Below are 22,188 nucleotides of genomic sequence, written 5' to 3'. Positions count from 1 at the left end.
CAGCTGACAGGAACAAGCAGATAGGAATTATTTCTGCAGCGGTAGACTGGAGTAGGGTATGGGCTAAAATTCATTCCTCCTCTTCCATGTATTTTTTTCCCTGTAAAATGACTGTTAGGGTACAGCCCCAACCTTAAAGAATAATCTCTCTGAACCTCCTCCAAATCCTTACACAGGTCCCATGCATGATGGTCTGATCACGGTGGGCAGGAATTAGTTGCATTGGGGATGTAGTGGGGGAAGCAACAAAACCTCTCTCCCAGGCCTGGCAAAATTGCTGACGCTGCTTATTGATACTGGTATATTTTAAAGACCAGAATATAAGAAATATGAGTCAGAGAGATGGGGATCATTGGGGAAAAACAACAGAGGATGGAAACCTGCCTTGCTGTTCTCTATTGGTCTGGAAGGGATCAGTGACCGCTCTAGGCTAAGCCAGTCAGAGTAAGGGGCAAGGGGACTTAGCCTGTCCACCTCCCCACCATCAGTTCTCTTTTACAATGCTGGATAGCTTTGTGGCTCTTTATTATCATCATCCTTTATGGTCATAATTGTTCAGTACCCCAGGGCCTTTCACCTAAATCACTGGCAGAGGTGACTCCGGTCAAATGATCAAAAGTCCCTCAGCTTGAGTGGTACATGTACAAGGAGCCTCTCCCTCTGTGTACCATTTACAAACAGCATTCCCTGTACTTAAGGTGATGAAGGGACTGCTGCCCTCCTACAAGTGGGGCTCCTGCCTCACCACAAAGAGGAGGACATGAGACTTGGGAGAGCAGTCTGCACTATGCAGTGTTCCCTCTGTACACTGGACTGTATGAGACAGTTGTCCCATCTGAGCTCCCACTGGAGTCAGTCTCATCTCAGATTATGGGCTGGCAGGCACACATTGGCACTTACAACATCTGGGTAGGGTAACAGTATCCATTTACAATGTGCCAGATTGTGTCAGGCATTGAACAATTTCAAGTTAAAGAGTGCATGACTCCAGATCTCCCTAGCAGAAGATACTTGGATAGCTGGGTGATACCATCCCTTTATTTCTCTAGTTCTGACACATCAGCATGTACTAGGGACACATTTTTTGTCTCATACTGTAGGTGGGAGAACTGCCCTCACACAGTCTGCTCATTCTGATGCTGTCAATATAGTCCCTTCTGTTGCACTAAAAGCCAGTACAGGCATGTGCTTTTTCAGGAAAATATGTAGGCCAAGTCATTGGAGCTTTGCAAAATGTTCAAGCCAAGCTGCTCAGGAACTCAGAATAGGCTGTGTTTTAAGTCTGACCTGTGTTAGCAGACTTCAACCTAGGCTCTTAAAAGCCTGGTAAATGTGTACTGAGGTTGTTAACCCATCAGGGAATATGGCAAACTTCCCATGTTCCCCACTCCTGGAACCGCCTGATGAAGATAATTCAGGTGACAAGAGGGCACGGCTAGAGGGGTAGAAATAAATTTCCTGGGGAGAAGTCCTCTTAGACTTAAGTCTATTAAACTTGAACTTCAAAGTGAAGTTCCATGAGGTGATTTGACTTCCAACCTCTGTCAACCAAACTGACAAATTCAGTATGTGAACTCCTTCACAAATGGCTTGCACTGCTCTGACAGGCATGCTCAGTTGAGAACAAATCATCTTGGTGAAAATATTCTTCCCAGGATGCTGCTGGGATCAGTGAGATCTTCTTTGAAGCACAAACTGAAAGAATAGGCTGCATCCTGTAAACCTGGCCAAATGGCTAAGGGTTTGTGGCAAAAACAAAAGAATTTTTTTTCTTTGTAAGATGGCATTACCTCAACATTATACTCCTTCCTCTGTACCCTTTTTAGAATCTGAATATTTTTGTTACAAACTTTGATCCTAGCACTGGGCACAATCTCAATAAATTCTCTGAAGTTGAATATCTGATCTGTAACCACCTTAGGCTGATGTGACCTACGTAGCTGCATAAAACCCTGCTTTTCCTGAGACCCCAAGGCCACATTTCATCTAGAGTGCAATCACCAGCTCCTTTCTACAGTGCTATGTGATCCCAGCACCAGCAAGTCATGAGCAAGATCAAATTTCTTAATTATCCATACCTGCTTCCTGCAAGGAGGGTTGTAGTTCCATTCCATCTCCTTGCTGCCTTATTCATGCAGGGAAGTCACCAGAACCTATGCAGCCTCACAAACTGGTAGGGAGGAAATAGCATGAATGTGAGAAGGCTACAAGAAGCAACTAGAGGATTTATTATACATAAATTGCAGAAAGCAAAAGAGAGAGAGTGTGTGTGGGTGGGGTGGGGTGGGGTGGAAATGGAACTTCTTTATCAGTGAGGAGGAGAGAGGGGTCAGAATCCCTGAAAAGTTTGGGGAAGTTCAGATCTGGACCTATAGTTAGTGACTCTTGACCATTTAATATGAAGAGTGGAGCTGGTCAAAAAATAAAAACTTTTTTCTGAAATTTTGGAAGTTTTGATTCTGTACAAAAGTTTCCAACTCAAAACTTCATTTTGATGTGGGAGCTTCCCACTCCTACTTTCCTCTACTGGAAAAAGGGGAAGGGGGAAACAAAAATGTGGGCAAGTTGGAAAGGAAAAATACCTTTAAAAAAGAATCTTTTTCCAGTTGGAAAAATAAGTGGAGGAGGAAGAAGGAGTAGAAAAGGAAGAGTGCAATTTTGCCACCAAATACAGCAAAGAATATTTTTTAAAGATACCTTACTTTTGGTTTGAATTTGTTGAGAAATAGTAAATCTGCAAAAACATTGATTTCTTGAAGAGTGTGTTTTTCAACTTTTCACTTTTGGTCAAAACCTTGTGACCATCCTAATCTGAATAATGGTGCCTGGTCTTCTGGGATCTCTTTTGTAAGCAAGTTATCATAAAAAAAAAAGTGAGACATGGTGGTGCAGTTAGGGCTTTTCATGCCAATAGCTTTAAAACACATTTATCTGAGGGAATGGGAAGATGAAACTCTTCTGGAAAACTGAAATGCATTGTATTATCAAAAGAATGACAATGCTAAGATGTATGTAATGTATTCCTCCAAACTCGTCACGTTTTCTGTGTCCCACAGCCTGCTGCAGTGACTCTAAGTCTGATGTTCTGTTAATATAAATATTTAAAGCACGTTGCCAACAGAAACAATCTCAGCTAGTCGACAAACAGCGAAATCTAAGAGCAAAGTACTTCCTCAGCTAAAATAGGGGATGATTTAGAAAGAGAAAATTCTTTAACTGCTCAGAGTCGGTGTGGTACAGTAGATACAGCCTTGCACTGGGAATCAGGTGACTTTGGCTCTATTCCTGACTGTTGCTGAACCTCTGTCACTCTGTTCTTCCCTCCCACCATTTGTCAGTCTAGTCTAATTAGAGCATTAACTCTTTATGGCAGGGACTTGCTCTCATGCCTTCGCTTAACACAGTGGGGCCCTAATCTCAGTTGAGGCTGCTAAGGACTATGGTGTAATATGAATAACTCAACTATTATAGGGGAAATTTAATTTCTTACATTACTACAAGGAGTTTCATCCAATTACATGCTACACACTGAAGAATAGGGTTTATTTTTAACCAAAACTATAATTCGAGGAGTGGCTATTGACTAGAATTCACGTTTCTCTACTATATAAGGTGAAACTGAAGACTTTAGTTAATATGAATCCATTCTGTCAAAGGTTATCACTCTAACACTACTTGTTATGCTTTTTAGTCTGATTCCATTCCACTCAGAGCAACAATGATTAAGGGCCACATCTTCCTCTCCTATCCAAAGAGTAAAGTACATCAGATATACCTCGGGTAAAATTCTCTCTGTTGAAGTCAATGGAAGTTTTGCCATGGACTTCAATAAGCTCTGGTTTTCACCACTCCTCTTGATGAGTTGCTGCTTCATTCTTGCCTAGGGTTGAAGTGATCATGGATCCGTGAGTAAATATGGTTCCATCCTTTCCTTCTCTCTGGCCTTACTTTTCCTTTGACAGTATGGTGCACATATAGTTGTTGCTAATATGTGCACTCAAGCCGAAGAAGGGAGGGCCTGTGTGAGGGGTGGAAGATATACATAGAAGTTAATATTTGAAGGAGCATCATTAACAGCTACACATACTTCTGCTGGACAAACGGCTAGGTTGCTAGGGAATCAAGTCTCATGGAATGGCTATCCTCAGTGCTGCCCCAGGACCCACCAACTATTTTGTATTCACATGAAGGCGCTTCAATGGGGGTAGGTGATGAGAATGCTGTGAAGTCTTCATTTCCCCTTAACTTTGATTTTCAAGCCATCACAAGCAAATATGGTCAAATGGTTCCTTTCCACTTGCAAATTTAATTGGAGCAGATTGTGCTGTACTTCAAAATAAGTCTATGAAAATTCCTCCAAAAGTACTAAACTCCAATTCAGGCTCACCTAACTCAACTCCTAAAATCCATTGTCTAGTGGAATGCCATTAATTTCAACCACATTTTCTAAGTTGACCTACAAATTAAATAATATGAAAAGACTTTCTTTTGCCACAGCTCTTTGTCCTCTTCAAGTACTATATTTCCCACTACACCCACTGAAAACAATCATGGTTGAAAATGCTAAGGACCATGCCCAGTATGTGATATCAGCATAGGGAGGGTCAGTGTCGATGTGATGTCTAATATGGTAGGGCCTGCTCAACTGAGACTGACTTCATCAAACATGAACAAAAACACCCAAGCCATATTTAATAGGATTACATAGCTCTGACAATAGTTTTATTTGAAGTTGTAGAAGAACACATTCTAAGAGGTAGATTATCCCAGCTATACATCGAACAACTCCTCTTACTGCTAAATAGAAGATACAGTGGTCACTAGTGAAAAGCCAGCAGTTATCCACAGTTACCATACAGCAAGGTCCCAGTCCTACAAAGGGTTATGTAAATGATTAGCTGTAAGCAGGCAAGTTATATTACAGAAAATACAGTTCTGGTCTATTCTAAGGTGCTCAAATAACATGGTACAGAGTGCAGTATACAAGCTTAGCTACAGTCTAATAACAGGAAAGTAGTATGGTATTGTAAATACCACTGAATGGTAACTGATAAATATTCCATTGTAATGGCAACCAGAGCACAGTCCTTGCATCTCTAGAGAAAAAAAAGAGTATTCAACTGTTTCAAATAGTCTGATTAAAATGTCCCCTGCACCCATAAGACATTTTAGGAAAGAATTTGAAAGTTTCCCAGTTTAAAGTGGTTTTTGAAACAATGAAAGTTTTAGCAGTGTAGGAGAAAAAGATTTTGTTAATATTTTAAAAACTCAGCCAGGGCTGTAAAGCTGGAAAGAAGCCATTTTTCTTCTATTGCAGTCTTGCCCTGGCTTGGTTATGGCTCTAAAAGCTACATAATTGCCTTTTCTGCTTGTGATAAAATGTGATTTTTTTTTCATAAACTCATTAATCAGGAGCATTACTAAGTTCCTGATTAAGCAGTTTATGAACAAAATTAAGTATTTATCAAGGAAGAGAAAAGATTTACATACCATTTAACATTGTGGTTGTTCCAGGGTTGTAAAAACTGCAGATAAGTCATTTTCCTCCTGATGCAATCCTAAAAAATTCATTCTTCATTCCTGAAGATCCTGTTCTCTCTCACCCAGCTCCTAGCATATAGCCCATTAAACCTGAGCCACTGTGAATGCAACAGTGGGAAGGGGGATATTTTCAAAGCCTTGTTGGGGCTTTAACTGCATGACTTCCATTAATGCCAGTAGACGAAAACTGTTCTACTATTTGATGAGAACTAAGGGCTTTGACTCTGTGTACATTGAATTTACAACCACAGCTGGAGTAAGGTATTCAGGACCCTTTGCTGGAGCCCCTCTGGTACTGTGGCAGGCCCCTCTTGGTGGTAACAGGAGTCATTTGCACAAAAGCTCCCTCTTGGGTTGGTGGTAGTCCTGCCATTGGTCCCAGATGGATTGGCACCTTGCTCCTTTCTGGCTTACTGGTCCAGTCTCCAGGAAGGGAGTCCTAGCCTGTTGGGATCCCTTTCCTTCCCAGACCACCAGCCTCCTGTCTTTGGGTTGGCTAGAGTCTAGTATGGAAGGATGGAGACCTCAGATTCACCTCTTGCCCTATTAGAGGACTTTGTGTATGGAAGAATTTTGCCCTTACCCTCACACCCCACCCCCATCCAAGACCTCAACTTCACAGTTCACCCAGTGCTTGAACAGCAGGCTCAGAATGGCAGCTCCTCCTGCTGCGTGTCCCTCACCCCCACAGACCTCTCCTGGAGTGGCACCAGAATCTCCTAGACACACAAAGTCCTCTGCTGGAGCAGTAGGAAGACTCTCACCAACACTTCCCCACACGTGCTACACAGAACCCTCTGCTGAGACATTGAACAATACGGATATTAGCACTAAACAAGTGTTCTTCATCCTCAGTCATTAACTAGGTAAGCTTTACAATCCCCCTGTGAGGTACGTAAGTGGGTAAACATAATTTATTCCTATTTGACAGACAGGGAAACTGACCACGGGAAATTCAGTGACTTGCTAAAGAAGGGAGTCAGCACGAGAGCTGGAATTATAACTCCAGAGTCTCTGGCTAGTAGCCCAAGGCTTTGTCCAAGCCTGTATCTATAACACAAATGGTTAGATTCTTTGCTGCATCCAGAGCAAGGGGGTCTGTCAGGTCATTAGTTATGGCTCCCTAATTCTCAGCCCCAGCTACAGGCTACTGTAACTTGCACCAGCTGGTTGTAGTTCATCCATGACTGTATGCCATCTGGGGATAGCTGAACTGCAGTGTGCTCTGGATACTCCACCTCTCTACCCTTGATTCACGCTGGGGACAAAGACACAGAAGCCAGCAATGCCAGCTGTGTCTCCACTGGAGATTCCTCTACTGTGCCAGGGTAATCCCCAGTAGGGAACTTGTGCCTGGTTTCCTCTCCCCTTGCAGTGCCTGAGCAACTTGACACAATAGGTGCAGAGGCTCCAGGGCAACAATGAGTCAAACCCTGATTCAGGCTGGGGCCATTCCTACTTCTGCATCATCATCAATAATAAAAGTATTATGGTACAAACTCTGCCCTCAGTGAGACTTGGGTGGCCCCATTGTCTTCAGTGACTTGCAGAGGTGTAAGTAGAGTGACCAGATAGCAAGTGTGAAAAATCGGGACAGGGAGTGGGGGTGGGAGGGGGGGAGAGAATAGGCGCCCATATAAGACAAAGCCCCAAATATTAGGACTGTCCCTATAAAATTGGGACATCTGGTCACCCTAGTTGTGTAAGTAATTGGAAGTTATCAAATAATCCCACTGATATACAAGAAGGAATGGACTCCATTTCACTGTGTCTCAGCTCCACTGGTTCTGCAGGGCTAAAGGGAGTAAAACAGTATAAACATATATTGTTGTTAAAGTGAGCAGATACGTCCCTGAATACACAGATGGAGCAAATCTGTTTAGTAAGATAGTGACATTTCTCCACAGTTATTTAAACACTTGAACTACAAATAATAGCCTACTGTTTGTAAATAAAATGGATGGGTCGCACTGAGCTCACAAGCATTCTCATGAAAGATTTTTCTCAAAAGGTTTATTTTCTAGGCTAGGTAGACTGAAACAGGAGAGGTTGTTGCACTGAATCTCAAAGCAAATACAAGACTAAATAAGGCAAAGAGTCCTATGGCACCTTATAAACTAACAGATGTATGGGAGCATAAGCTTTCGTGGGTGAATACCCACTTTGTCGGATGCATTCACCCATGAAAGCTTATGCTCCAATACGTCTGTTAGTCTATAAGGTGCCACTGGACTCTTTGTCGCTTTTACAGATCCAGACTAACATGGCTACCCTTCTGATATTTGACAAGACTAAATGTAGCCTTTAGGAAGACAGACACAGAAGTTTGTGCATCCCATCAGATTCAATAGTTTATGATATAAAACTGCAAACAGCTTTAGAACTACTTGCCTCACTGCCTACAGAATCTGCCAAGAAGCCAGATGCCACTGATAGAACAATGTAATAACCTCAACAGCCTGGCATGTTTGTCCTCTGCTAAATAGCAGGATCCAAATAGTTACACACTTTCCTGCAAACTCTCTGGGTCCTATTAATTGTATTTTAATCCTGTCGTGTATTTTATTTGCACTCCTTTGTATGGTGATTTACGTTTGTCACACATCTGTCCAACGAATTTGAGAAGAATAGTTTGACAAAAGGATTTTTCTTGAGAATAAACAGTTCCTGGTGTGTTGCATAGTGAAACCATGGAATAATACAGTATATCTTACTTTTGGAACCCAATGAATTTTGTTCCAGCGTGGTTTGGGAAATCAGAAAAAATCTTCAAATAATAAAATTGTTTGGCTGTATGCTATGACAGAAATACCCCAGGGAGATATTTTGGCTTGAGAGATTTTATATTTTTGAAATGAAAGCATGAGGAATGCAAATCACTGTTTTCTGACTACTCCATTTGCCTTTAGGAGGAGATATAGCTCTTTAGGATTCCAGTGCTGAAATAACTTTGCAATTTACAGGTATTCTCTCTTTTGTTGAACTGACAATGCCACTGTTCTGCAGGCAACATATGGTAGAAAATGATGTTTTGAATGGTAATAGTTAAAGAGCTGCTATATCATCTCATGGAAAAGTATGAAAAACGTTTGTGTCTTGGAAGAAAATAATGCTTATACTGTCTGTCCTATTTTCTCACCTGAAGTCATTATCTTCCATTTTTGACTACATAATCACTTCCATGGCAATGAATTACAATGCCATGAGCAAATGAAATCTCAGGAAAAAAAGATTCCTTGTACATGCAAATATTCTTAGTAATAAAGACCAAAGCAAGAGAATTAAAGAAAGGATATTATATTCCATGTAAATAAAATGGTTTAGAGAGAGAAACTTTTCAACAAGATTTCCATTATTTCTAGCAGATGTATCTATCCATCTCAGGTGCTGATAGTAGTTTGGAAATACCTTTTACCACAGTAACTGATCACCTCACAATCTTTATATTTATTCCCACAACTTCCCTGTAAGGGAGGGAATTACTGTTATTCCCTTTTACGGAGGGGAACCGAGACACAAAGAAGCTAAGGTCACACAGCCTGTGGAATAGCAAGGAATTAAATGCAGGTATCTCAAGTCTTAGGCTAGTGCTCTTGTCATAAATATGAAGGGAAGGGTAACCACCTTTTTGTATACCATGTTATAAAATCCCTCCTGGCCAGAGGCAAAGTCCTTTCACCTGTAAAGGGTTAAGAAGCTCAGGTAACCTGGCTGGCACCTGACCCAAAATGACCAATGAGGGGACAAGATACTTTCAAATCTGGAGAGGGGGAAAAGGCTTTTGTCTGTGTGTGTGATACCTTTGCCGGGAACAGATCAAGGATGCAAGACCTCCAACTCCTGGAAAGTTAGTAAGTAATCTGGCTAGGAAATGCATTAGGTTTTCTTTGTTTTGGCTTGTGAAATTTGCTGTGCTGGAGGAAATTTGTATTCCTGTTTTTGTGTCTTTTTGTAACTTAGAGAATTGCTCTAGGCAAAACCTTATGTTTTGAATCTGACTGCCTGTAAGATTATCTTCCATTCTGATTTTACAGAGTTGTTCTCTTATCTTGTTTTGTTCTTCTAATAAAGTTCTGTTTAAGAATCTGATTGGGTTTTTTGGGTCTTAAAAATCCAAGGCTGGTCTGTGCTCATCTTGTTTATTCTCAAGCCTCCCCAGGAAAGGGGGTGTAAGGACTTGGGGGGATATTTTGGGGAAATAGGAACACTAAGTGGTCCTTTCCCTGTTCTTTGTCTAAAATCACTTGGTGGTGGCAGCATACTGTTCAAGGACAAGGCAAAATTTGTGCCTTGGGAAAGTTTTTAACCTAAGCTGGTAAAAATAAGCTTAGGGGGTTTTTCATGTGGGTCCCCCCATCTGTACCCTAGAGTTCAGTGTGGGGAGGGAACCCTGACAGCTCTAACCACTAAACTAAATTTCCTCTCTAAAATTGTAGATTAGATTAACTATGCAGCAGAGCATAGGACGCCAGTGCAGATACTGCTATATCCATGGACTGCAAAAATTTCCATACCTATTGCATACCCAATGGGAGGTAATGGGGGGAGGTGGGGTGAAGTGCATGCCCACGGACCCATTAACCATGTCCTTGACACCCATTACACGTTGTGGACTGTGACACTGTGGAGCACTGCTCTGTAGTGCACATGGCAGTGCAGAATACCCCCTCCAGTCTTTGTGGCCTTTTCCCCTCTTGTGTGCAACCACAGAGGTATTGCTGTTGATGGGACTTTTATACTTGTGCAAAAGAAATTCAAAGTGCAAGACTGGCACTTAAGAGTATTTTTCCCCCCATTAGTTTGATTTTTCCTTGGGAAAGGATGGGCAACTAGTGTTAAGGACTTGAAGCAAACAGTGAATTACCACACTAACCACTCATTCAAGAACAGCAATAGATTCTTAGAGTTTCAGGCCAGAAGGGACAATTAGATCTAGTCTGGCCTCCTGTATACCACAGGACCTTATATCCCATTAGGTCTGTATTGAGCTCAACAACTGGTGTCTGACTACAGCATATCTTCCAGGAACGCAAACAGTCTCAATCTGAAGACATCAAGAGATGGAGAATCTGCCGTTTCCTTTGGTAGTTTGTTCCTAGGGCTAATTCCCTCAATGTTAAAACTCTGTGCCTTATTTCTGATTTGAATTTGTCTGGCATCAGCTTCCAGCCAGTGTCCTTGTTATGCCTTTCTCTGCTAGTTTAAAGAGTCCTTTAGTAATTGTTATCTTCTCTCTCAGAAGGTACTTACACACTAATCAAGTCCCCTCTCACCCTTCTTTTTGAAAAACTAATCAGATTGAGTTCTTTAGCTCTCTCTCGCTGGAAGGCATTTTCTGCAGCCCTTGAATCACTTTTGTGGCTCTTCTGCACCCTCTCCAATCTTTCAACATCCTTTTTAAAAAAATGGACACCAGAAGAGATGCAGTATTCTAGTATCAGTCTCACTAGTGCCATATACAAGGTAAAACCACCTCCTTACTCCTATTCCTACTCACTGCTCCTTATACATCCAAGGATCACAGTACCCCTGTTTACCTCACTATCACATTGGGAGCTCATGTTCAGAATAGGGACTAAAAGTCTTTCCTTCATATCCCAAAATACATCAAGTATGACTTGAGCTAAAGAAGATCATCTCCATTAATTGGTGGGAGCGGTTATATCCTTTATCCTTTATGTGGGACAGGCATTAGAGGGCATTACACACATCATTGCTTCCTCATATCAAAGACTGATGTAGCTGGTAATGCACTAAATGAAGGTACCGAGTTCTAATATGCAGGAAATCCATGGACTGCTGAACCCTGGAGTCCAAGACATACTGTGCTCTTTGAGATGCACCAATATTTTCTTAGTGCCAGCAATATGCTTGATACTGTAAAGTAGACGGATTTGAAGTTGGTCCCTGTAATGTTTCACAGCATCCATGCAGATACGTTAGATAAACATAAAATATTCTCGCTGGAAAGCTGAAATGTAACACTACTTTTCTGGTTAGAATTCAGAATGATAACCCATAAGAACCTAAAAACCAAGAGAGAAAAAGCAGGCTGCTCCCTAAAACAGAGAGGCACAATTCACTCCACCTGACTTTATTCTGTCTGGCTGCAGAACTGACTGATCACACATTTCCCTACAGAGACCCCAGATTGCAAGCAGGACCAGGAAAAATCCTTAGAATCTAAAATGATGGTTCACAATCTTAACAGTTTTCAGTACACCACCGTCCCCCTGTCATGAAGGGTTTACAATCTAAAAGTTAGACACAGAAGACAGGACACACCTGTAAATCCAGAAGAGTGGGTGTGTAAAATGTAAATTTAGTCAGGTGTTTGGTTACAGAATCACTTTGAGAGACTCACAGAAGAAGTGGGGATTTAATTAGGGAGATGATGAGATGGTTCTGGTTTGGTGAACTGGGATACACAGGGTATTTCATGCATAGCGAGGCCACAGAAAAATGAGTGAGAAGGAAATGAACAAGGGATTGAGAATAGCATCACTGGTAGAGCCAAGAGGTTGATTGTGGAGACACAATAGGAGGTTGAAGTCCAACATGTAGGTGAGGAAGAATTGCAAAAAGATTTAAAGGTAAAACTATGAAGTTAAAACTTTATTGTATTGCACAGGAGTGTGAATGCAGTGGAGTGTTTCATTTCCATTCAACAAGTGGACACATTTCTGAAGTACCTGCACCAGAGGACTTTGCAGCTCTCTGCATGGCTTGGTGTTTGCATAAATAGTCAGGCATGGCCAGTGGCTACAGACACTGTATCCACATGATCCAGACCTCCCCTGAGGAAACAGCACAGCATGTCTCCACCTTTCCCTCCATACTAGCCTGGTCACAGGCATATTATAGAAGCATCTTTGGCCCTGGAATATATGTTCTAGCTGAGAATTGTTCCTCCAGTCCTGCTGTGTTTCTGTGTTCCAGAGCAGTTTCAAGTGAATGACACCCCTTACTTGGGCTTCGCTTTCTTATTCAATATATGGATTTTGGGGCATGATATAGTTTGTAAATGCTATACAATGCACAGCATCTGTGAAAGCACTATACCTGGAGCCCAACTCCTTTCACACAGCTAACTCCATTCTCTGCACTTCCTTTGCTGTCTTTCTTCATGAGGAAAAGCATGCATATTTAAGGAATTTTTTAAAATGACCAGTAATCCCATAGGAGCTGTGAATCAGGTCCCTGTGACCAGGGTCTGCATTCTTTATACTCCAATGGGTGCCTAATTCTCAATCCTCTGATAATTCGCAAGATAATTTTTCATACAGTTCTTTTATATAAAAGAAACTGGAGCTAGAAGACCTGCCTCTGTATTTTTACATAGATTTGAAGACTATTCATAAATCAAGGCACACAATTTTCAAGACAAATAAACTGCCAATAACCAGAGGGGGGGAAAAAATCACTGCATCTTTTAAAGAAAACTAGTGGAGCAGTTACCAAGCTATAAACAAAAAGACTAAAATATAACAGGTTCCTAACCAAAGCATATTTCAAAAATACTAAATCCAATTTTCAGCCACCCAATCTATCATTCAAATTGTATATAGGAAAAGAATCAAGTCCTGGTCTTGAAGAGCATGCAAGGTGAGTGATTTCAAAGAATAAATCCCAAAAGATTAATCTCTGAAACGTTCATTGCCTATTTCCACCACTCATTGGCTCTGGAACATTTTCAATACCCCTTCATTTATAAGAAGTTCATGAGATTAATGGATGTTTTCACTAGTGAAAACTATTTATGAATGGGTCAATTTTTAGCCTTGATTCTTACACAGGATCATAGAAGTTAAGATGGAAAAGAGCTACCTGATCATTGTCTATCCTTGTCAAATCCTTTTTATTTATTCTTAAGGCCACTGACACATAAATAAGCCTTTATATGTCATTTCATTAGATATGCCACATTTTGCATTAGTTAATATTTGTGCTGTGCTTTGTACCTGCAAAGCACTATAAATGTAAAGTGATAAGTATTCTATGCCCAATTTAATTGGTTTTAAATATTCAAATCTGGATGAAATATCTCTGCTCTGTTTCACACTGAGCAGAGTTTCCACTAAGAAAACTCTAAAGAGGGTTGTGATTATAAAGTGTGAATATGATTTCCATACAGGAAATTTGGGCTCTTTCATACAGTGTGGCAGAAATTGTCAGAGATGCACATCCTAATGTGCTTGCTCTTTTTTGCTCGTGTCCGTCTGCAGACATCCTGCTGCATGTGATCAAGATGGGGTTGCACAACTGAGTTCTTCACTAAACAGTGAAGCGCCTGTGGATTTGGGGAGAGAGTCATTGAAGAAAATAGAGCTGCCTCCTCAGCATGCTGCCCCCCCCGCCTCACAATCCCATGTGATTAGGGAGATCAGTGTCAGCTGTCCTCTGCTAGATTTCTCACCCATATCTATAGGGGGAACACCAACAAATTAGTGCAGACAGTCAGAGGCATCTGGGCTGTCTAGGGACCCCAGGGTACAGGACAAAGGGCCTCCAGGAAATTGTCCCTTGCTTCAGCAGATCTACTGAATTGATCTGCTCTTTTAGGGGAATGGAAAAAATATTACAGGGATCTCCATCTGTAGATTTTTATAATTAGTTATTAGTAGATAAAGAGCCAGTAGATGACAATCAAGAATATGTTCCTGGGTTTTGCTGGACCAATAAAACTTGTGCATTACTAATGGCTGCCTCTGGCTGCCATTTACATCAGCTCTTAACAGAGCAGAGTGTTTAAGGACAGGAGAATGGGGCCTTCAGTTTTTACTTAGTCCTTTATGTAAAACACCCACTAGCCAGGAGTAAGGACCTTAGGAAAATATTGTCAGTATAGGACAGTGTTCAGGATGTGTAGTTTGAAAATGAGGGTGAATGTGAGGGTGGAAGAGGAGCAGGCCTACCGAGAGCACTTCCAGGGCCTCAGGCAGTACAATCAATGTACCCCTAGAAAGGGATGGCTGAGGTTTACTAGACTACTTTTTATCCTGTTGCTAACACATTACAACCCACTATGTGCAAGTTGTGGCATTGCTTGATCTAGTTAACTTTCTTCCAGTTACAGCACCAGTATTAAACAAATTGTGAGCCTAAATAAAAAAAGGAGAATTTGTTATTTTGAATTACATATTTAAATTTAATAAATACATTATGGAATGAAATTAATATATAAAACACATTTAAAGAAGCACAAAGAAAACACCTAAAGTATCAGGTAGGCTAATTAAACACCTAATCATGATTCATGTGTAATCTAAAGACAAGGGAAAAACTGATATACAAGATGTGACTGAATATGACCAACAAAGTTAAAATATTCAATACAATACTTGCACTGCTGGTGCTGTGGGACATCAACAGCCAGAGAGACGAGGAGATGGCAGGCATGGTGAGCTACATCTACTGGGAGATCTGAGGAGATGGCCAGGGGCGAAAGCAGAGGGAAATCCTGTGCCTCATTCCCTGACTGAGAGGTGGAGTAGCTCCTCATCCTGCCCTCGTGATAGCAGCTCATCGGCCAGTGCTAGCAGCAGTGAAGGGGGGCTAGCCCCAGCTGCCTCTCGGCAAATCTAGGGCAGCTGAACTTGCTGGCTTGTGTTTGATGAGGAGCTGAAAGAAAATCTGGTAGTGCAGAGGGACCATGTTCCTCTTTAGAGTCTCCTTGTCCTCAGCCCCGTAGCTGGAGAGCCAGCACTGCAGGCCCAGCAGCTCCTGTACAGCTAGAAGCGGCAAGCTTCATGGTCCGCAGGCTGCTGTGGCTGATGCTCTGCCAGACCAGCAGGCTGTAGCAGTGCCGGGCAAACTGTTACTGTCACAGTGATGGTTGGTGTTCTGTACAGAGCAGCAGCCCAAGGAAACTGGATTTTTTAAAAATCTCTATCCCATCCACCCAGCCCCTTTTAAATCACCGGGCCTCTGGGCATTTGCCTGAAGAGGAGTAAACATCCATTGCAGTTATTCAGGGTGTATTCTCACCTGGAGAACATTAGAATAAAGTATCTGACTGTTGCTGCAAATGGTTTTTATGCACTCTAGGAATAAAAGCCATCTGTCAGGTCTGATTCAACAATACCATAAAGGGGCTGAAATCGTTAAGAAACAGGGAAGTTACCCCTGTTGTCTTGTCAAACAAAGAGCAAGTGGCAAAAGACCCCTATGAGCCCTTATCATATAACTGAATTATCATTGAATCATAGAAGATTAGGTTTGGAAGAGACCTCAGGAGGTCATCTAGTCCAACTCCCTGCTCAAAGCAGGACCAACCTCAACTAAATCATCCCAGCCAGGGCTTTGTCAAGCCAGGCCTTAAAAACCTCTAAGGATGGAGATTCCACCACCTCCCTAGGTAACCCATTCCAGTGCTTCACCACCTTCCTAGTGAAATATAGTGTTTCTTAATATCCAACCTAGACCTTCCCCACTGCAACTTGAAACCATCGCTCCTTGTTTGTTCATCTGCCACCACTGAGAACAGTCTAGCTCCATCCTCTTTGGAACCCCCTTTCAGGTAGTTAAAGGCTACTATCAAATCCTCCCTCACTTTTCTCCTCTATAGACTAAATAAGCCCAGTTCCCCCAGCCTCTCCTAATAAATCATGTGCCTCAGCCCCCTAATCATTTTCATTGCCCTCTGCTGGACTCTCTCCAATTTGTGCACATCCTTTCTGTAGTGGGGAGCCCAAAACTGGACACAATACTCTAGATGTGGCTTCACCAGTGCTTAATAGAGGGGAATAATCACTTCCCTGGATCTGCTGGCAATGCTCCTACTTATGCAGCCCAATATGCCGTTAGCCTTCTTGGCAACAAGGGCACACTGTTGACTCATATCCAGTTTCTTGTCCATGGTAATCCCCAGGTCCTTTTCTGCAGAACTGCCACTTAGCCAGTCTGTCCCCAGCCTGTAGCAGTGCATGGGATTCTTCAGTCCTAAGTGCAGGACTCTACACTTGTCTTTGTTGAACCCCAGATTTCTTTTGGCCCGTTCCTCCAATTTGTCTAGGTTACTCTGAACCCTATTCCTACCCTCCAGTGTAGCTACCTCTCCCCCCAGCTTAGTATCATCCACAGGCTTGCTGAGGATGCAATCCATCCTATTATCCAGATCATTTATGAAGATGTTGAACAAAACCAGCCCCAGGACTGACCCCTGGGGCACGCTGCTTGATATTGGCTGTCAACTGAACATTGAGTCATTGATCACTATCCATTGAGCCTGATGATCTAGCCAGCTTTCTATCCACCTTATAATCCATTCAGCCAATCCATACTTTAACTTGCTGGCAAGAATACTGTGGGAGACAGTACCAAAAGCTTTGCTAAAGTTAAGGTATGTCATGTCCACCACTTTCCTCATATCTCATCATAGAAGGCAATCAGGTTAGTCAGGCATGACTTGCCCTTGGTGAATCCATGTTGACTGTTCCTGATCACCTTCCTCTCCTCCAAGTGCTTCAAAATGGATTTCTTGAGGATCTGCTCCATGATTTTTCTGGGGACTGAGAGGAAGCTGATCAGTCTGTAGTTCCCCAGATTCTCCTTCTTCCCTTTTTAAAAGGTGGGCACTACATTTGCCTTTTTCCAATTGTGCAGGACCTCCCCCAATCACCCCAAGTTTTCAAAGATAATGGCCAATGACTCTGCAGTCACATCAGCCAACTCCCTCAGCACCCTCTGATGCATTGCATCCGGCCCCTGGACTTGTGTATGTCCAGCTTTTTTAACCTGTTCTTTCACCACTGAGGGCAACTCACCTCCTCCCCATACCGTGTTGCTTAGTGCAGCAGTCTGGGAGCTGACGTCTGTGAAGACCGAGGGGGAAAAAAGCATTGAGTGCTTCAGCTTTTTCAAAGTAGGTTGCGTCCCCCATTCAGTCGGGGGAATGCATACATTTCCATGATGCATATGGCACAGATGACAGTCAGACCTGAAACTAGATTACATGGACAATTGGTTTATTCTGGTAACACCCTTTGTCCCCCAAGTTTACAATTTCTGGATACTCCCCCCACATAAGAAACAATACTATTTTCGCTGCCAAAGGTTTCACTCACTGTGAAATTAAATAATAATAGTCCCACATTCACTTCTTTACAGATAAAGGCTCCAGCCCTTTCATCCATAAGCCTTGCTAATTTCTTGGAAAGACATTTCTTATTCTGCTTATCATAGGTTCAGTGATAGCCAATGTAAGCACAAAGGAGTCCAAGTTTAAACACACACAAAAATCAAATCAAAATAAAGCATTTCCACACACCTCGTATGACTTGTCCAAAGAGAGTAAATCTGAATTTTTGGGTGTTTCCTCCAGGACTTTATGCTCTCCAGGCTTACAATAAATTCCAAATTGTTCATAGTCCAAATAAATAAAATATTGATTGTGCAGTATTCCCACCATTCTACTTTATTTTAAGGTGAAAGATGCAAGGAGCAATGCATTAATGTTTAGACTGCAGCATGCAGAACTAGGAGGAGAGAGAATCTGGAACCTTAGGCACCAGAGACAAATATCCCATGATTGGGATTCATAGAATATTCTTGTTCAGGGGTCCTGTTTGGAAGTGATTCAGACCGTGAAATACAAGTGAGATTCCATCTGTGTATGATGTTACCCCTACCTAGACGAACCCAACAATGTTACCACTTTTTAGGTCAGCTGATCCCTGACTCTTGAGATTTTTATTAATATAGTAGATTGCCAACATATGCACACAGTATTATTGTTGCCTTGCAAATAGTGGCTTATTTGAAACTTTTTATTACTTTCTTGTGAGTGAAATAATCCTTTGAGGGACTCATCCAAAAGTCATTGACTTTCTATTAACTTCACTGGGTTCTGGATCAGACCCGGGTCTCCAAAGTTCAAAATTGCACTCCAGCCACCTACAAAATCAAATTTCAACATTTTGCTTTTTACTTGGAAGCCAGAAAGACAGCTGAGTGAGGCAAAGATGTGCATCTAACTTGTACTGTATCTCCAATGCTCCAGTTCATTTTAATATAATTTGAATCTTCTTCAGTTGTTTTGCAACTTTGCCTTGATTGTCTTCTGTAATAGCTGTTATAGCCCTAAAGAATTTATGCTGAGCATTAAGAGGTTGTGGCAGAGACCTCAAGCCAGTAAAAGACAGATTTTTGTCTGTGCTAATTTGGCTTTCCTAGAAGTAGTCTCAGAAAGCAGGAAAATGGAAGAAATTAGTAAAATTGCAGTAAGTAAAAAATTTCACTCAATCTACATAAGCCACAGAATTCTGATGGACATGCCTTATGACTTTCTTCAGGAACCAGTTTCTCTTTTAAAAAAAGACAAGAGCCAGTAGTTTAAGTCTCAAGATGGCCTACTTTAAATTTTAAAATAATTTGCTGTGGATTAAAAGAAAGCCACTCCATAGATATTCAGGACCTGATCCTCCTTTTCCTACTGGGTCTATCTGGAGTAACTCAACTGAAGTAAATGGGGTTACACCAGTGTAAATGGGTGATAAGTGAGAGGAGAATCAGCCTCTACAGAGAGGATATAGAAAAACTTACCACTTTTACCTAAGGCAAATAGATATTATCTCAGTATCTGCAAGATTTCCCTCAGATATCCCTCTTCTGGGAATACAGTGAATACTGCAGATACCGAGGTTAGCTGACTGCAGATGTTAGTTATTTCCAGTTAACAGATCTGAGTATCTAATTTCCAAAAGATACATGGGCAATAAAAGTAATTCATACAGAAGTATTCAATAGGTGGCAGGTAGGTGTGTGAAATGAACTGCATCTTAATGAGAGAAAGAGTAAGGGAGGAAGATGGCCAGTGACCAACTGCATTTTCTAATGAGAGGAACAATGATCATGTGGTTGCAGTAAAGTCTTTAAAATTAGGATGTTTAGTTCTTAACCCCAGCTATTCCACAGACACTATGAGGTCTAGGCAACTCATGGAGCTGCTCTGTGTCCTCATTTAAAAATGGGAATAATATGCTGACTTCAAGGAACCATGCTGAAGAGGCCAACCATTATCACACAGCGGTATCTGAGATTACTATGCTTTGGCTCACATTCTCTTCTCCACCTGAGCTCCACTCAGTATATGTGGGGGCCTTTATGTAAGAGGACATCAGGGAGCCAGTTACAGTTCTGAGAGAGAATCTGGGCTGGTCCCAACCCTGATAGTGTTTAGAGAAGCTGTCAGAAGATACAACACTACTGTGGCATCCTTAGTGGACCCTGAACCAGTGGAGAGCTCCTCCACACCCTTGTGGTCACCCAACAGATCACTTATGGTGGGGGTACGGAAGATGGCTGGAGCAAAATCTGGATGTGGAATTCTCCTACATCAGAGGAGTTTTCTGTTGGCCATTTTTACCTGTTTTTGGCACCCTTTGCCCTTTGTGGTGCAAAAAGTCCAGATCTCAGAGAATCTGTGCTTAGAATACTTAGCATTTAGAACAGGCGGTAACTGTTGGCAAATATTGATTTTTTTATTAATAGCTTCCACTGTAGCTCAGAGGGGTGTTGTGATACTTAAATCACTGATACTGTAAAACTTTGGAATCCGTGGCTAGAAGGTTTTGTCTAAATGTGAAGTAATAGTCTCTTCAAACACTAGGTATTGAGCCCTCACAGTACTCCTTGAGGAAGCAGGTAAACATTACTATCCTCTGGTGTAAGCCCTAGTGAAGTCATTTCCTGATGCTCTCTCACCTGAGGTCAATGAAAATACTCATGATGGATCGCACCCATAATGCTTTGCCCACCATTCTCCAGAAATTAGGGAATATTTGACTATAAATATAATTAGAAAGCGTTTTCATTGCTGTTCTTAAAACTTCACTTTAATTTTATAAAGTTAAAACATGAACTGTAAGGTCCAACAAATCAACTGTGACTAAACAAACCAATTAGTTAACCACAAACAGAAAATTTAATAATCCAATGTAAATAACACCTGACAAACACAAAAATGCCTACTCAGATAGTAAGTAACTTATTCTTGGAGAGAAAGATTCAAATTTGATTTATACTGTATTTCAGTACAAACAAATCCAGAAAAGTTTGCTGTAATGGGGTAGGACTTACCACCGCAGGGCCTCCTGGTGGCTGTGCTGGGAATTAGCTTGCGAGTTGCCAGTGCGCCCTCCTCAGGTGGTGTCTTGCCCATTGTTTCATCTGTCTCCACCTTCAGGATCTGCATCGCTCCCCCCTTCTGGGGGACTGACAGTCCTTAGTCCAACCACTTGCCTCAGTGGCAAACTGCAGTCCCAATTCTAGTCACTTGTTGCAGTAGCAAACTACAGTCCATGAACTGGTCACTCCACTCAGTGGCAAGCAGGGGTGTGGGAAACCTAGGCCCACCTGCTACTCCTGGTCCCAACCCAGGGACCCTATACTTGGCAGCCACATACCATCCCTCCTCCAACTCTGCTGTCTCCTTCTATGGGCCACTTCCCCACAGCTCTAGCACCTTCTCTGCCCTTGTATCAGGACCTCAGCATGGCAGCCATCAGCCTGGAGCTTTCTCCTACTCTACTGACCCTGCCCAGTATTGCTTTATCCATGGTGCTGGCTGTCTCTCTCAACTATCCTAAGGGCAGCCAGTCCTCCTCCCTTAGCCTCTAAGGAGAGATTGTCTCTGTTTTGCTCAGCAGCCCCTTCTTATATGGGCCAGCCTGGCCCTGGTTGACTGTTCCAATAAAGCTCCTCTGGATTGCCTGGCACTATAAGTCTTTTCCTCATTGGCTGCCTCTCGCGCAGTCTCCCCAGGATGGCTTTAACTGCTTACCTACCAGTGAGGGGCAACCACCCCATCACAGTTGCCAAGTCTGGCTATGTAAATCCAAATGATCTCAGAAATGTTCATTTTATGTTTTGAAAAATGAGAGAGAAAACAGAAAGAGTTTTCACCCTAATACAGAGGACCAGCACAAGAGCTATTTGCCACTTATATCACAACTGCATCGTATTTTGTGCGTTTAAATGAAACTTAATTGGTGCATAGTCTTTGCTGGCCATCTGCACAGGATTGGGTTAGATTTCAGGATATGTACTCCTGCTCTTGCATCTACTGATGTCAGTGATGATACACCCAGTGACTGCAGTAGGAGCTGCAACTGGCAACAGTCCCTCCCAAAATTAGTTATTCCCATCCCTTGGCAGAATGCCTGGGAAATTGCTGTGCTGGTCATGCATGGGTATTTATCCATTCTTCCACGTGTGTGTGTGTGTGTGTGTGTGTGTGTGTGTGTGTGTGTGTGTGCGTGTGCGCAAATTTCTTAATTCTGCCTCTGGGATCTTTGATAGATTTTTTTTTTAATACAAAAAGTAAAGTTGGGACCCAAATTAAAACCTAAGATCCAGACACTCCTGAACTCTGCAGAAATTTAGATCCAGGTCTGAATTTTTCATTTCAGCCTTATCTTTTAAAAAATCTTAACAAGTAACCCAGGGATTGAAATAGTATGCTTAGCAGACCAAGGCAAAGTTTTCTACTAAGCGTCTAAATGCACATAGGTCTCCATGGGTTCAGCTTTTGCTGAAGTGCTGCTAGATATAATTGTGAATACAAATCCACAGTAGGACACCAGCAGGTAAGGAAACTGCAAAATCCTTAAGCAGTTTTTTTTTAATGGAGTATGAACCCAAGAAAAC

At 42.0% G+C, this 22,188-nt stretch overlaps 1 protein-coding gene across 1 annotated transcript in view; it reads right to left on the bottom strand.

Annotated features, from left to right (window-relative positions):
• The window catches only part of CNGB3 (cyclic nucleotide gated channel subunit beta 3), a 140,575-nt gene extending 119,841 nt beyond the window's left edge, over nucleotides 1-20,734 (bottom strand). Inside the window, exon 1 of the mRNA XM_073329320.1 lies at nucleotides 20,620-20,734. Within this exon, the coding sequence (XP_073185421.1) occupies nucleotides 20,620-20,734 (115 nt within the window). The remainder of the gene's footprint in view (nucleotides 1-20,619) is intronic.
• Between the last annotated feature and the right edge of the window lie 1,454 nt (nucleotides 20,735-22,188).

This window comes from Lepidochelys kempii, chromosome 2 (genome assembly GCF_965140285.1).
Source record: "Lepidochelys kempii isolate rLepKem1 chromosome 2, rLepKem1.hap1, whole genome shotgun sequence".
Classification (NCBI taxonomy): Eukaryota; Metazoa; Chordata; order Testudines; family Cheloniidae; genus Lepidochelys; species Lepidochelys kempii.
Note: the sequence above shows the minus strand (reverse complement) of the source record. Positions and strands in the feature narration are given on the sequence as shown.